At 41.7% G+C, this 14812-nt stretch overlaps 1 protein-coding gene across 5 annotated transcripts in view; it reads right to left on the minus strand.

Moving 5' to 3' along the window:
• igsf9bb (immunoglobulin superfamily, member 9Bb) overlaps positions 1 to 8518 on the minus strand; it is a 118336-nt gene extending 109818 nt beyond the window's left edge. For all 5 annotated transcript variants that reach the window (XM_032534532.1, XM_032534530.1, XM_032534531.1 and 2 more), the window contains exon 1: positions 8210 to 8518. In XM_032534532.1, coding sequence (XP_032390423.1) covers positions 8210 to 8273 — 64 coding nt within the window. In that variant the 5' untranslated portion in view covers positions 8274 to 8518. The remainder of the gene's footprint in view (positions 1 to 8209) is intronic.
• Positions 8519 to 14812: the final 6294 nt, after the last annotated feature.

Genomic DNA, 14812 nt, shown 5'->3' on the forward strand with positions numbered 1-14812 from the left:
GCACTAGGTGTGTACCATGCTGAAAACCTGCGCCAAGGATGGGAATCCTTGAATCTATTAGAAGAGAATGTTCAGCTTGGGGAAATCTTTAAACTAAACAGAACTCTCATCATATCCAATGTCGTATTGCTTCCTTTTGCTTTCATATAAATGAAAGATTTGTGAAACAAATAAAGAGTAGGGGGCCTTCCAAGTCTGTAAACTAGTGTGCAAATTTTCCAACCTCAAGGAAAAATGTTGACTCCAGATGAAGTTGACAGTGGGAACGATAAGTCTAAAAGTGACAACCAACAACTGTGGACAAAATGTTGAGTTGGTTTTTTTTGCACACCACATGCCTTGAGCATTGGCTCAGTGAAGGAGAGGCTGAGATGCATCCTCTGGTTTTAACTGGATGTGTGACCTCATTTCAGGAAGTTGAATGTTGGACACACACGCACACACGCATACACCTACACCTAAACTTTCAAAAACATGTGCAGTCCAGAAAAAAATGAGCCTTTTGAAGTCCTGAAAGCATAAAAATAGACTGGAGGGAGTTATGCAGATAAGATGCAGCCTCATCCAACTGGGCCTCAAGTCCCCTGGCAAAGTCCAGGATGGAAGATTGGCAAAAATGTAAGTGAACTGGTGAGATGCTGACAAGTTATACTCAAGATTCAAAAAGCTTTATTGACTTAAATGTTGCCATGTTAGAAAATGTTCTTTTTTCTTTTGAAGTTCTATGTTGAAACATGTTGAGTCATTTAGTCATGAACAGCAGTGATCAGATCAATTAGAAGGCCGGATCAGAGCGTTCCTAATAAAAACCTAATGTGTCTAAAGCCACACTTGGGCTGCACTATTTTGGAAAAAACTGACATTGCAATAAAAGAAAATCTGCGACATATTGAAAGATGAAAAATAATGCTGGAATTCAGATTACTTGAAAAGTTTTATTTGTAAATAATTCAGGATTCTTAAATTAATAGGGTGATTTTGTAGGGTAGTGTATCTGCATAGAAAATAATAATTAAAGTGAAAAATACCATCCTTTCTTGAACTTTTTGTGCTTTACAATTGGTCCAACACACCAAATACAGAAGCAAGTGAGCACTGAGAGTAGTCATCTGACATGTTTTTGGAGGGGTACATTTGGAAGTTTGATACACTGGTTGACTCCCACCATTGTATTCATATAATACTCTACTATCATTCCATTCTGAATTCAATGATATTAATAATGCATGCGTGTTACTTCCCCTGAAATAAGGGGGTTCCCTGATGTTGCTCCCCTCCTGATCCTCGTTCATTTTCACGTTGTGGGCGACTAGCGGGGCCCGCTTTGGTTGTTTGGTAAATTGATCAACACTGATTGGGATTGGTGGTTGGCTGTGCTTGCAGAGCCTACATGTCATGCACTAATAACAAACTCCATGTATTCAAGAACCCTTAAACCAGAGTAAACTCTGTTACATCAGACACAGACTTCTCTTGTAGATTAGTGTTCTGTTTCCAGCTCCAAACCGTAGATGGGACATACCCCTGGTTTATTTAGGCTGACTCAATTAGCTTTAGCCTGCCTCCTAGCTGGTAACTAGCTTTTAATCTAGCATCTGCAAGAATGGTCGTCCGACATCGTGATAACAATGCATTAAACAGGTGCTTTTTTTTTCCTTTGCAGCAAACACAATACACTGACTAATGTGGCTTCACTACTTACAGCACTTTTCTACAGACACAAGGGAGAGCTTCACATCCCACAGCAAACCCATGGCGGCCTGTCTTAAAGGGAAAAGGTCGGCCGATAACATCAGACGTGAGAACAGCAAGTTTTCCTATTGTATCAAGCAGCAAAAATGAAGAAAGAAAATGTACGTTACACTTCATGCAATGTGACTACTGCACATTCTCACATCGCAATGGTGATGCTAAAACAATGTGTTGTGAGCCCTAAGCCACACAGCACACTCAACACACAGCGATGAGAGTCCTTCAGTGAGAAATTGCTCAACACCCACAGGATTTTAAACCATGCTGTGAACAAGCCTTTTCTTGGTCAGCAGCTTTGCTTTTGCCAAGCAGCCACCCACTTACTGGGAGAACTCTCATTAAGTGATCATACTGTAGGGATCATCAAAAAACAGGGATACCAGGGACATTTCAGGGATAAAATTAATTAGGCACCAGCACTCAGAGTAAGGGAAAATTATGTAATTATTAGAAACGGAACTGGCAAAGTTTTAGGGCTGCAACAAAGAACGATTTTCATTAGCAATTAATTGAATGTGTATCTCAATGAATCACTTGGTTTCTTAATGTCAGAAAATAGTTGATTTTTCCCAAAGTCGAAGGTGCCATCTTCTGATGTCTTCAAAAAGTCCAATACAAAAGGTTTAGTATCAGAGAAAAAAAACAGAAAAATATCCCCATGTATAAATCTGGACATAGTGAATTTGGCATTTTTGACTGCCACGATTAATGGATTATCAAAATAGTTGCTAATTTATTTCCCATCCATCAACTAATCGAGCTAATCAATTGTAATTGCTGCAGCTTTACAAACTGTAAGTCTAAAGGGAAGAACACAGCTGTGTTTCAGAGTCAGGTGTAAATGTAATCCAACTAAATCCAATTCCTAGAGAGAGAGTGGACGGAGAGATTTAAAGGTGCTCAGACAGCGAGAGGTTAGCACCACTTCCATTGCTCCCAATATAAGCACAACTATGGAGAGAGAGACCGGCTCAGTGATATGTTGGTGCAGCCTGAGTTCATGATGGTTGAACTCTTTTGTCCATGTGACCATGGCAACCACACAAACCACACTAAAGAAAACAATGCAGAAGCTAATTTGAACTACTGCTAACTAACTTCTATTGGGCCAACATAGTTTATGATAAAATGGTGTTATCAAATTGCTGCTGAGACTAGAGAGGGTAGATGGCAACAACCTGTAGGTCTTTGTAGGCTCCAGAGCCACAAAAGACATTACATGCAACTATGTTTTCAGGTTAGGAGACATGTTTTTAAGACGCTGTTTTTATACACACCAACAGGTCCTAACCCAAATTAATTCAATTCAATTCAATTTTATTTATAGTATCAATTCATAACAAGAATTATCTCAAGAACTACAGAAGACCACACCCTGAATTACAAGGACCAACAGTCTAGTTTCCTCCAGAGCAAGCAACAGTGCGACAGTGGCGAGGAAAAACTCTTTTAGGCAGAAACCTCGGTCAGACCCAGGCTCTTGGTAGGCGGTGTTGACGGGCCGGTTGGGGTTAGATGAAGAGTGGCAATAACAAAATAGAAAAAATTAGTAGTTGTAGCAGTTCTTTGTGGTAGTTCATGGCATAGCAGGACGCTGTGGCAGCATTACAAGGCACAGCAGGACGTAGCAGGAAGCGTAGCAGGACGTAGCAGGACGTAGCAGGACGTAGCAGGGCACCACAGTGTAGCAGTTGACATGGCATCACAGAACGTGTCGCGGAACCATGGCAATAGCTGCTACCCTGATTTCGGAGCCTCTCTGATCCAAGGGAATTATTGTTTGGTATCCTGCATTTTCTGATTGAATTATCAAATCAAATTCTGGAGACTGACAGCAAGTCATGCAGCACTTAACTGTGCGTTATGGGTGTATTTATCTCTCTGGTGGCGCAAAGAGTTCATCAAGTAATCACACTGAAAAATAATAAAAAAACATGACCCAGCGTGGGGTCGACTAATGGGTTAACCTTACCCAGTTTATCGGGCAAATCCCTGCACACCTGCTGACTTGCATATATGTTACCATGGCTACTATGCAATCTTACCTAAATAGTATACATTGTTTATAGTAGGGCCGCACAATTTGGAGAAAAAGTCACATTGCAATATACAATACTGCAATTGCAATATAATGGTATCATGAGTCTACATGCTTGATTATCAAGGAAAATACACAAAAATCTTGTGTATTTCAATCCTTGAACACACAAAGTTAAACGAGAACAACAAGATATATACACCCAAAAAATGTCCAATAATACAAAATTAAATGATTAAGAAATATTTTCTAAAGATATTTTTTCTATGCTCAACAGTACAAATGAAATACATAGAATAAATAAGAAAAATACAAATTATCATTTTTTTTCATCTTTATCATTAAATTACAACATAATGTGTACAACCTCTGCTTAAAGTCTGCACGCACTGAAACCCTCTTCACTTCTGATACTCTACGAGACCATACACGAGACGCGCGCTGCTGCCTAAACAGAGACTCCTGATTGGTCATATCTTTTTTGGACGTTGTTATGAGGGAGCGCGTCAGTGAGCGGGAATAGCAGGTGCTTTAAGTACGTGACATCAGTGTGTGAGTGGTAATGCAGGTAGGTAGTAGCGAGCGGTAGTAGCGGGCCCAGAGTACTTAGCGTACGAGTGCGGCTGTGTGAGGGGAAAAGCGAGACGAAAACAGATAACAAAGATGATGTAAAGTGAATTAAAGCTTTAGTGCGTAACTTTTTGATATTAAAGAACGTCTGTTACAAACAGACTCTCAGCTCCACATGACTCTCTCTGGATTTCTCATTATGACTATGTTCAGAAAATGGTGTTAATCCTTTGTGTCCTCCTTGGCTACTAGCAACGTAGGGGCCAGGGGCGGGGGCTGTGCATAATTACAGAAGGCTTGTATCATGTGGACGCGCCAACAGTGTTGTTGCCATTACTTAGAATTCCTCATGGGGGAGACAGAAACTACGTGCTACAGCTTTAACAACAAGCTTCTCAAGACACGGTGGCTTCATCTGTTGGTAATACTGTCGATAGAGTGAAGGGTGTTACCCCCAAAGAGCATCGGCCCTGGAGTGAACGTCCCCCCCTGTGTTTCCCACCCGAAAAGTGGGAAACACAGTGCACACAGAGACTAGAGTGTCATGCACACAGCACACCTGTTTGTTAATTAAATCGCAGTGTGACATCGCGGTTGCAATTACAATGATCAAGCAGTCCTGGCTTAAAGTCTACAGATCAGGAGAACTTAACTTACTGGATTTAATTATTGAAATGATAAATTGATAAAAATGTATTTGTTTTGTACCATTGCTAATCTGCAGTGTTTATTTGATAGATTGATGTTTTGTCATAACAAAAAAATCAAACAACAATTATACATCTGGTAAATTATTTACTTACATTTTTAACAATGGATTTTGAAACTCAAATGTTGCCAGTTATGCATCACCCCCTCCTCCTCATCAGTCCCCAGGCATGTTGTGGCATATGTATTTATCGTGCAACCAAGTGGCATTTATCTCACAGCTTAATCATAATTAGTCCAACTTAGTCCAGGGCAGACGGCCTGTCAGTGGGCATATGTTCAGATCCTGGTTAAAGACACACTGCTCCCCCAGGGGATGCTTGTGTGTTGACAAGTGTGTGTATGTTTTGTGTGTGTGTCTGTGTGCGTGGGTAGGGGTAACAAGTGCGTGTGTGTGCGAATGGCAGCAGACGGTTGCTGTGGAGCGCGCCCTGAGCCTCCATTAACACAACCCACCATGTTCCCTTCCCTTGGCTACACAGCCATGCTGAGAGAGGCCACTTGAAAGCTGGAGGGAAACAAGTTCATCCGAGTGTACGGAAGAGGAAGATGACAGGGCGGAGCAGGAGAGAAGAGAGACGGGAAGAGGATGGGATGGCGACGAGGACCTGAGTCAGACAGAAAAAGTGAGAGTAAGGAGGGAGGGAGAGAGAGATGAAACCAGGTGAGGAAGAGAGGAAACCAGAGAGGAAGGGAGAACAGAGAGAAAGAGATCCAGTCTGGCTCAGGTCCAGGGTTATCACTGGCAAAAGACGAGGCATTTGCCAGCTGCCTGCTGGAGACAGCAGCACTCGGCCAGAAGGATGCTGCCCTGCGCAGCTTCTGACAGCTTGTGTATTCGCCTTTGTTTGTGTGTCTGTGTGTGCACAGCACGGATGCTGCAGAGTACTGAGAGCTCCATGTGTTAAAGCACGGGACAAGGACCATATGCATGACCAGTGACACTAACTGAAGGGACAGTCTTTACAAAACAAGTCCGGTCGCGTTTGAAGTTAGTGCTCATTTATGCCAAGTTGCCTGCTCTCCCGACCGTGGAAGAGACGAGGGCAAGCCGCTTAAAAACATCTCCCTAAGTCTCCCTCTTTTGGCAGAAGATGCTTAAGTGTATCCTCTTTAGGCAAGACATTACTTAGGCCTTACTGTTTGCCGTGCAGCCAGCCGAGTCCATGCTGCATGCCAGAAGGATGTCAACCAAAATAAACATACATAAACCTGCAAGATTTGGTGTCAAAAGTTTAACACGCAGTGAAGGAGCGCTTGTTTGCATCATACTGCGCTCCTTTCTTAATCATCTAATCAGTGATGCTGAAGCACAGACGCTGTCCCAATTTTCTCTCCTCTAAGGATGAGTGGCAGGGAGGGAAGGAAGGAGGGAGGCAAAAGTAGCAGGGATTCCTTTTTATAAAAAAAAGGTACAGTGTGATGCTGCTCCAGCTTTACTCCCTCACCACGTGTCCCTGTCGTCATCGATGAGAGGCAAGCTCACATGCACACAATGCCCAGTGTCGGACCGCCAAATGATACGCCGGTCCGCCTACTAGAGGATGAGTCAATTCAATTCCATTTTATTCATATAGCGCCAAATCACAACAACAGTTATCTCACAGCGCTTTTCATAATCGAGCAGGTCTAGACGGTACTCCGTGATGTTATTTACAGAAACCCAACAATTCCCACCAATCCATGATGTAATTCATGATTAGAGCTGCAATTAATATATAGGTTATTGATCATCGAAATGTTTTTAAAGCACAAATCATCAAAATACACCGGTTTTAGCTTCTCAAATGTGAATATTTCCTGGTTTTCATAGTATTCAATCATAGTATTCTCAACCTGTGGGGTTTGGACAAAAGAAGCAATGTGAATATTTCAATTTGAGCTTTGGGAAATTGTTATCTGCATTTTATTAACATTATTATTTATTTATTTTTCTGACATTTTGTAGTCAATAGACAATAATCAGCAGATTTGACCGGGTGCTCTGGTTTCTTCCCACCATAAAGACATGCATGCTAGGTAACTAGGACTACAGTTGAAAATTAGCCGACTCTGGCGTATTTAGAGAAATGTTGATTAACGTGCATTGACCTAATAAAAAATAATATAATAATACAATAAAAAAATATCAGTAGTTGCAGCCCACTTTATGAGATTGTGAAAGGTGAAACTGAGGTGACCACCACCCCCCCTCCATCAGTGTGGTTTTGGCTTTTAGACACAACAATTACCCATCTCTTTCAGCCCTCCACAGGAGGTCAGAGGTCAGCTGCAAGGTGGCATGGTTGAAGGATCTCTAGCCCATGGAGCCATTTTGTCAAACAATGACAACTGCTCTTTTTCACAAGAAAAGCACATTTAGATTTGTAGAAAATAGGTTAAAGGCTCCCACGAAGTCATCACACATGTTGTCAAAGTTGCATCACACATAGCCGAGTGAGAAGCAGCCTGGGTGTGCTGGGCACGCGGTGCTGGCTCAGAAGGAGCTCCCTCTAACGGACAGAGTCGGACTGACTCACCGTTAGCACAAACGGCTCACCAGGAAGAGGTTAAACCACTCATAGCATTTTAATGACATCTACACCAGCGCACTATGCTAATAACATTTGCCTTCACATCTCACGAAACGCTAGCAGCCAGCGTGCAGCTCACTGTCGCCGGCTGCTACAGTCCTATGTCCTGGAGCTCCAAACTCACACATTTTGGGAGAAATGTCAACCCGAACAGACTGCAAAACCACTCGGAAGCTCAAAACGTCACAACTCCGATATAGTACCATTTAACGTGCCCATGATGTATTACAGTGGGAAGGTTGTACTCTTTTAAAAACAGGTTTAACCAAAAGAGTTGCCTATAGGCTATCGTCCGTGGTGAAGCTAAGTTACAATTCATGTAACGGTTAACTTGGTCCGTTTCCCCTCATCATTTGCCACCGGCTCCTGTCAGGTGCGGTGATGAACACACATACGTCCGTATGGACTTCATGGCGTAAAGTAGGCTATGACGTGTTTAACATACACGCGACATGTCCAAAGTTAGCTAACAGACAACCGGGAAAAAGGTTGCTTTTTAAAGGAAAAAAATGTAAGTTAAAACTTGAACAATAGGCGTGCTGGATACAGATACTGCACTTCGACTCACCTTGAGCGGCCGTTCCTCGGGTGCTGAATACACTTGCTATCAAAGTGGCCACATACCAAATCATAGTACTATTGCCGACCAGAAATAAACCTCATCATATCTCAAAGTGCCCCTTTCGGTGAATCCCTCATCGCCGAATGTCCCAAGAACGAACTGAAGCGGGCCGGTATCCTGTTTTCTTGTTAACCGAGCCCTGGACACTTTTCCATCGGCGCATTCCCCTCTCTCTTCCCCTCTCCTCCGCTCTCCTCTCGCATCCTGAGACGGATCACCTGCGCCAATGGGACGAAAGCACACGACGCAGTGAAACCAGGCGCGAGCTCCTAGATAACCGCGGCCCCTCCTCCGCACTGGTTTCAATGAGGTGCGTGGGAAGAAGCCCCGGCCGCTGATTGGTCACCTGCGCTGTCGGTTTCCCAGCTGGAGTGTTGCGTTCCATGAATATCGAAATACACGGAGATTTCATACTTTGGTTAAAGGAAACCACCTCAGTGTGCTCATGGCGGCTAGAAAGCTTTTTAATTATTGGCATTTTCATCCTAAACGCACTTACATTTACAATGATATCAATAATATAATTGTATAGGATAACTTTGTTTTATTTTTAAATACTCGCTAACCATTTTTATAATAAAGTTAGAACACATTAGGATACAGGAAGCTGCAGTCAAAAATCATGAAACAGAAGGCCAAAATAGTATCGTTAGGCCCTATAGTATAAAACCTGTTCTGGTAACTGTAACTTTTAAAAGTTAATATTTATCCTATGCAAGAATTGGGTATGACTGGAACTTTCTTCATACAAAGACAGCCGTGAATTTTAATACATTTGTTCGTTTGTAGTAAGCTCTATATAGCTATGCATTCACAATGGCAAAGTCCTTACCACAGATGGTAAAATCAAACAGGTGGTTATCTTTTAAATGCAATGAAAACAGGCTACATATTGTTTTTTTAAAAGGCAGTAATAGGCCTACTACAACTGCTAGACTGCATGTGTTTATGCATGACACAACATTTAGTGTGGGTCGGAGGAATTGGGATCGATATAGGCTCCGAAACTGCAAGTATCTGACTTCTGTGTCATAAAAGGGGTTTGTGCATTTTCCCGTTTTTCACGGAGGACATGAACGCAGCACCATAGGGACCCGTTTTAAGGTGGGTTGGAGTGTGAAGCCGTAGCGGAGCTGCGGTATCATCCTGCGCAATTAGAGGAGAGGAATCCTCCAGCCTGTGCATCATCAGATCACTGCCTGCGTTCCATATATTCAAATCCATTTTGGAAAATGATAACTATGCATGACTGATATAGTGGTGGTCAGATAGGGTCACATTAAAAAAGAGTTGCCATGCTGGTGTGATCACTGACTTAAACAAATAACTTGTCTTAATTCAGCATGATTCATCTTTAGTGATTCAGTCAAGGACAGTTTAAAATTCAACTGACTCAGTCTGCCTTGCTCATAGAGTTGTATGCCTCAGAGCCAGTTCTAAGTCTAAGGACCCATGAGGAGGAGGCCCAGTAACAGCCTCAGCCAAATGTTCTCTGTTGGCAAAATTATGACAAATGTGGCGGATGATACATCTCGTTTTGCAACGTCAATTATTTTTTTTCATCTTCTCAACGACTGTAGATTTTGTCTAAAAATTCTTCTTTAAAGCACTTTGCACTCATTGCAATGGTTGATGTTTTGTGCCATTTTACGAATGAGAAACTTTTTACATCATTATACTGTAGCATGTCATGTAATTTAACTTGTTGGAAATCCACTTCTTCTCAATGGCTTGACAAAGTATCAAAACAACAACTGTGTTTCTTTTTTTCTAAAAAATAAAAATGAAAAAAGTGCACTTTGTCGGTCCACCACTTTGGCATAAACCAGTGGTTCTCAAACTTTTTTCAATAATAATCAATATAAATATATATATAATAATCAGCCAAGTCTTAGCTTTTTTTGCAAACTACTTTTAAAGGTAGATAAAATAATAAAAAATGAATAAAGGATTGAAAAAACAAACAGCCAGTCCAAACTTTAGTACTTAGAAACATAAGAGGCATTCTTATGTATGCCCTTTTCTTTTTCATAATGCCTTATAAAGATGTTAAAGTGCCCATGTTGTGAAAAAACACATGTTTTCTGGGTTAATTTGTGTCTCTGGTGCTTCTACACACATAGCCTACACTAGACTACATACACTGACTATCCATGTTTTGAGAGAGATCCGGTTTCTGAATGTCCTCTGCCTTCAGTCTCCGGGTGAGCTGTTCAACATCTGCACGGCTTTCTACGCCACTAGAGACGAGGTGGCTCACCGTAGCATGCTAGCGCTAGCATGCTAGCTCATTCTCAATGGCAAAACACTGCTACAACACACACTAGTTCACCATAACCTACAAAAGAACTACTTCCTGTCCCTGTTCTGCAGGTATTCCACAAGGCCCTCATCTAGAAGAAGTCTCCCAGCTAATCTTGGACTGACCAAAGCTGTAGAAAGAGTTACCTAACTAATGGGGCGGCCTCTAGCTCACCCAGTAAGAGCATTCACCCCGTTTTTGCTGAGTCCTGCGGGGTTCAAGTCCGGCCTGCGACTCACTGCTGCGTTTCATCCCCCATTTCTCTCTATCTACTGTCAATAAAGGGAAAAGCCACCAAAAAAGTCTAGTTATCTAGCTGATGTGGTCTTACCTAGCTACTGCACGTGTGCGACTCCCAACAAAGATAGTATAAAAGTGAGATGTCTAAAACAGAGACCCAAACACACAGGGTGAAAAGAGGATCTGCAGCAATGTGCAGTACAACAGCCTATTCTGGTACAACCTCAAAATACAATTATGAACCTGAAAATGAGCATTTTGAGGCAAACATTCCGGTACAAGCTATCTGCTCTCACTCTCTGTCACACTCTGCCTTTCTTTTCCGGGGATACCTTAATCTCTCTCTCTCTCCTCTATCTCACAAAGCCTGTAAGCCCTTCAGGTTGTCTCTTCTACAAGACACAGCCAGCAGAGTCTGGCATGTCAAGCTCCGGCATGTCAACAACTCTCATAGACATAGATATCACGAGCTACACGTGCAGCTGAAGACACTTCTCCTGATGCTCAACAGCCATTCAGGCCACCGTTGTTATTGGAGACCAGCCGTGTCTCCCAGCTCCCAGTCACACCGAGCACTGCTTTTAAAAGAACTGTGTGAAATGCAAATAGTAATTTCCAATCCAGCTTCCATCGTGTTCTGTGATCTACTCCAGACCCCAGCACACTCCGAATGAGGTTTTTGTATCTCCCTGGTGAAGTAATGATAATGAGTCAGGTGTGACTCGTTAACAATTAATCATGGCCACTGTCTTTAATATATGTGGAACAGTGTTTGGATTTTGTAATGATTTGTCAGCCCTTCAGCTCTCCTGCTGTATTTGCTGGACAAATAGCTGCTAAGAGAATAATTGCAACCAATTGGAAACCACCTCGTGACTTGTGTGCCAGTACTTGGACCCTTTCCTTCTTGGATGTCATATATATGGAGCTCTCTACAGCGCGCATAAACGGAGTACCAGAAAGGACTTTAGACACATAGCATGGCTGAATCCTTGAAATCCGTGCAGTAGACTTTTGCTATAGCCTTCTTACTTCTATTTGTGCATGTGTTTGGTCCCCTATGTCTCATGTCTGTTTTTCTGTCAATGTCTCTTATTTGTTTGTTTATGTCAATTTTACTGTTCATTATGTCTCTCTCCTTCCCGTCTTTCCTCTCTGTGTTTTTTGGTCCTGGGACGCTCTCTTATGTCTCAGCAAATTGTTTATAATTTGAAAGATTTGATGGTGCTCTGCCACTCTGTGCAACTACACAGAATAAAAACATTTGATCGCAAAAAATATAGGTACATGCTGCAGTAATGAAATACAACTGGTGTCTAATGGTTTGAAATTCAGTCTTTCCGTTTCTTGTATCTTCCCAGTGTCAGTTGAACAAGTTTGTTTTAGGGGGAAACTGTGGTGAATGGAGCTAAAACAAACAACGGTCCATTAATCCATTTGCTAATTGACAAAGAAAACTAATAAGCAACCATTTAGATTATTGATTATTCACTTAAGTCTTGTTTTAAGCATTTAATACCTGTTGCTAATGTCCCATGCACCATTACCTTTCTTGCATTCCTACTGCAGTCCATTGCAATTACTATGAAGTACAACAGGGAAATCAGGGGTATTTTACAATTTAGCAAGCTGGATTGCCATTTCCTTTAACAAGGGGAAATATTTACTATACAAGTGTCCAACATCATCATGATGTATTGGAGAATTTGTAATTTTTTCAGTTTGTTGTCGCTGAAATGAATGAATCAGTGTGTCAAGTCTTTTTCCATCTCATAGTGTTTCTAAATGCAGTACTTGAAGCAGTTCATATTTACTGAAGCTGATGTACTGTTATACATCAGCTGATGTACGGGTTGTAGCCACATGGTTGAATGCATCTATTGTAAGTTGCTTTGGATAAAAGTGTCGAAAAAATGGATGTATTGTACTGTAAAGTAGAATGCAAAAGAAGGATTGCAAATAATAATGGGGGGTGGCAGAAGCTCAGTCCATAGGGAATTGGGTTGGGAACCGGAGGGTCACTAGTTCAAGTCCCCGTGTGGACCAAAAAGTAGGGAGTGTGGATTGGTGGCTGGAGAGATGCCACTTCACCTCCTGGGCACTGCCAGGGGCTGTTGAGCAAGGCACCGGACCCCCCCCCCCCCCCCCCCCCCCCGCCTGCTCAGGACTCTGGTTCAGCTGGCACAGCTGTGTGTGATAACTAACAAAAGTGTGGACACAGAGTGTAAATTGTAATTACCCCATTGGGGGTCAATAAACAGATAAAAAAAATAATAATAATAATGTGAACGTATGTGTTGGACTCAACCACAATAAGAGCATGTCAGCAGGTGGTAGGATGTTGTGTAGAGCCTGATTCAGAGTTCAGACGTGGGTCTGTGTACAGACACTGATGATTAAACAGCAATGGGAGGGAGGCTGCCCATTACATTTCCCAGAACTGCTTGAAAAGGTGTTTTTATCCCAATGTTTTTTTGTTTTTGTTTTTAATTGTTGACATCAGAGTTTAAAAACCAGCAAATGGTCTCAAAAGATTGTTCCTGTCAACTCAGAGGCACGGCAGCTCCATGACGCATGACAGCTACAGGTGTGTGAGCTCAACACTTTGATAGTGCCGAGGTGGTCGAGAGAGACAAAACTCTCTTTCAAAAGCACTTTCTGATAAGCATTCATTCTAAAAAAAGGTTTTATAGACAGAGTTATAGGTGGATAATTATACATTTCCAAGCATATTTACTGAAGTACAATTTCAAGTCCACTATATTTTAGAGGGAAATGTGTTTCTGTAGATATTTCAACATTTATTTTTTACAGCTATTTATTTTGCTATTCATTTTACATTGAAAAAAAGCATTTGATTGGTTTATAAAACATAACGCATTATTTAAGATTACCAGTACTTCCCAACCCAATTTTCGTGTCTGTTTGGGGCCCCTTGTCATGTTTCAGAAGTCTATCAATTGTTAGCAGTTCCACCAAAGAGACATTTCCTCTCTAAACTCCTCAGAGAGTTCCATTTGAGCATAATAAAATAGATATTACAAAAAAGTCCAAACAATATTATAAATATGTGTATTACCACTTTATTTCTCCTTCTTTCCCTATCATGTTAACCCTCTTTGGAGGGGCCCAACGCTCATCTTGGGAACCACTGTAACAAACTACAGGACCTAACTGTATAAAAAATTGTCAAAGGTCCCATGCTTGTTGAATGTTTTTATATAGGCCTTAGTGGTCCCCTAATACTGTATCTGGAGTCTCTTTTATATAGACCTTAGTGGTCCCTAATACTGTATCTGAAGTCTCTTTTATATAGGCCTAGTGGTCCCCTAATACTGTATCTGAGTCTCTTTTTATATGACCTTAGTGGTCCCCTAATACTGGATCTGAAGTCTCTTTATATAGACCTTAGTGGTCCCTAATACTGGATCTGAAGTCTCTTTTATATAGACCTTAGTGGTCCCCAATACTGGATCTGAAGTCTCTTTTATATAGACCTTACTGGTTCCCTAATACTGTACTGAATTCTCTTTATTAGACCTTAGGGGTCCCCTAATCCTGGATCTGAAGTCTCTTTTATATAGACCTTACTGGTTCCCTAATACTGTATCTGAAGTCTCTTTTATAGAGACCTTAGTGGTCCCCTAATACTGAATCTGAAGTCTCTTTTATATAGACCTTACTGGTTCCCTATACTGGATCTGAAGTCTCTTTCCCAAAATTCATCCTTGGTGCAGAATTCCAGCCACTAGAGCCTTTCCACATTGAGCTTTCCTTAGAATGTTTATTTCTGAGTCTGTAGCTTTTGAGGAGGAGGGGGGGGGGGGTTCGCCCTTTGCTTGTTTGAAAGCCATGATGTCTCTATCTTATGGGTGAGACAAATTCTCTGGATGGGCAAAGAGGAAAAAGGAGTGGTAACCTTTCCCCTTATGACCTCATAATGGGCAAGATTTCCAGATCTGCCCAACTGAACTTTAATTTTCTCAAAGGCAGAGCAGGATACCCAG

Source organism: Etheostoma spectabile, chromosome 13 (genome assembly GCF_008692095.1).
Source record: "Etheostoma spectabile isolate EspeVRDwgs_2016 chromosome 13, UIUC_Espe_1.0, whole genome shotgun sequence".
Taxonomy (NCBI): domain Eukaryota; kingdom Metazoa; phylum Chordata; class Actinopteri; order Perciformes; family Percidae; genus Etheostoma; species Etheostoma spectabile.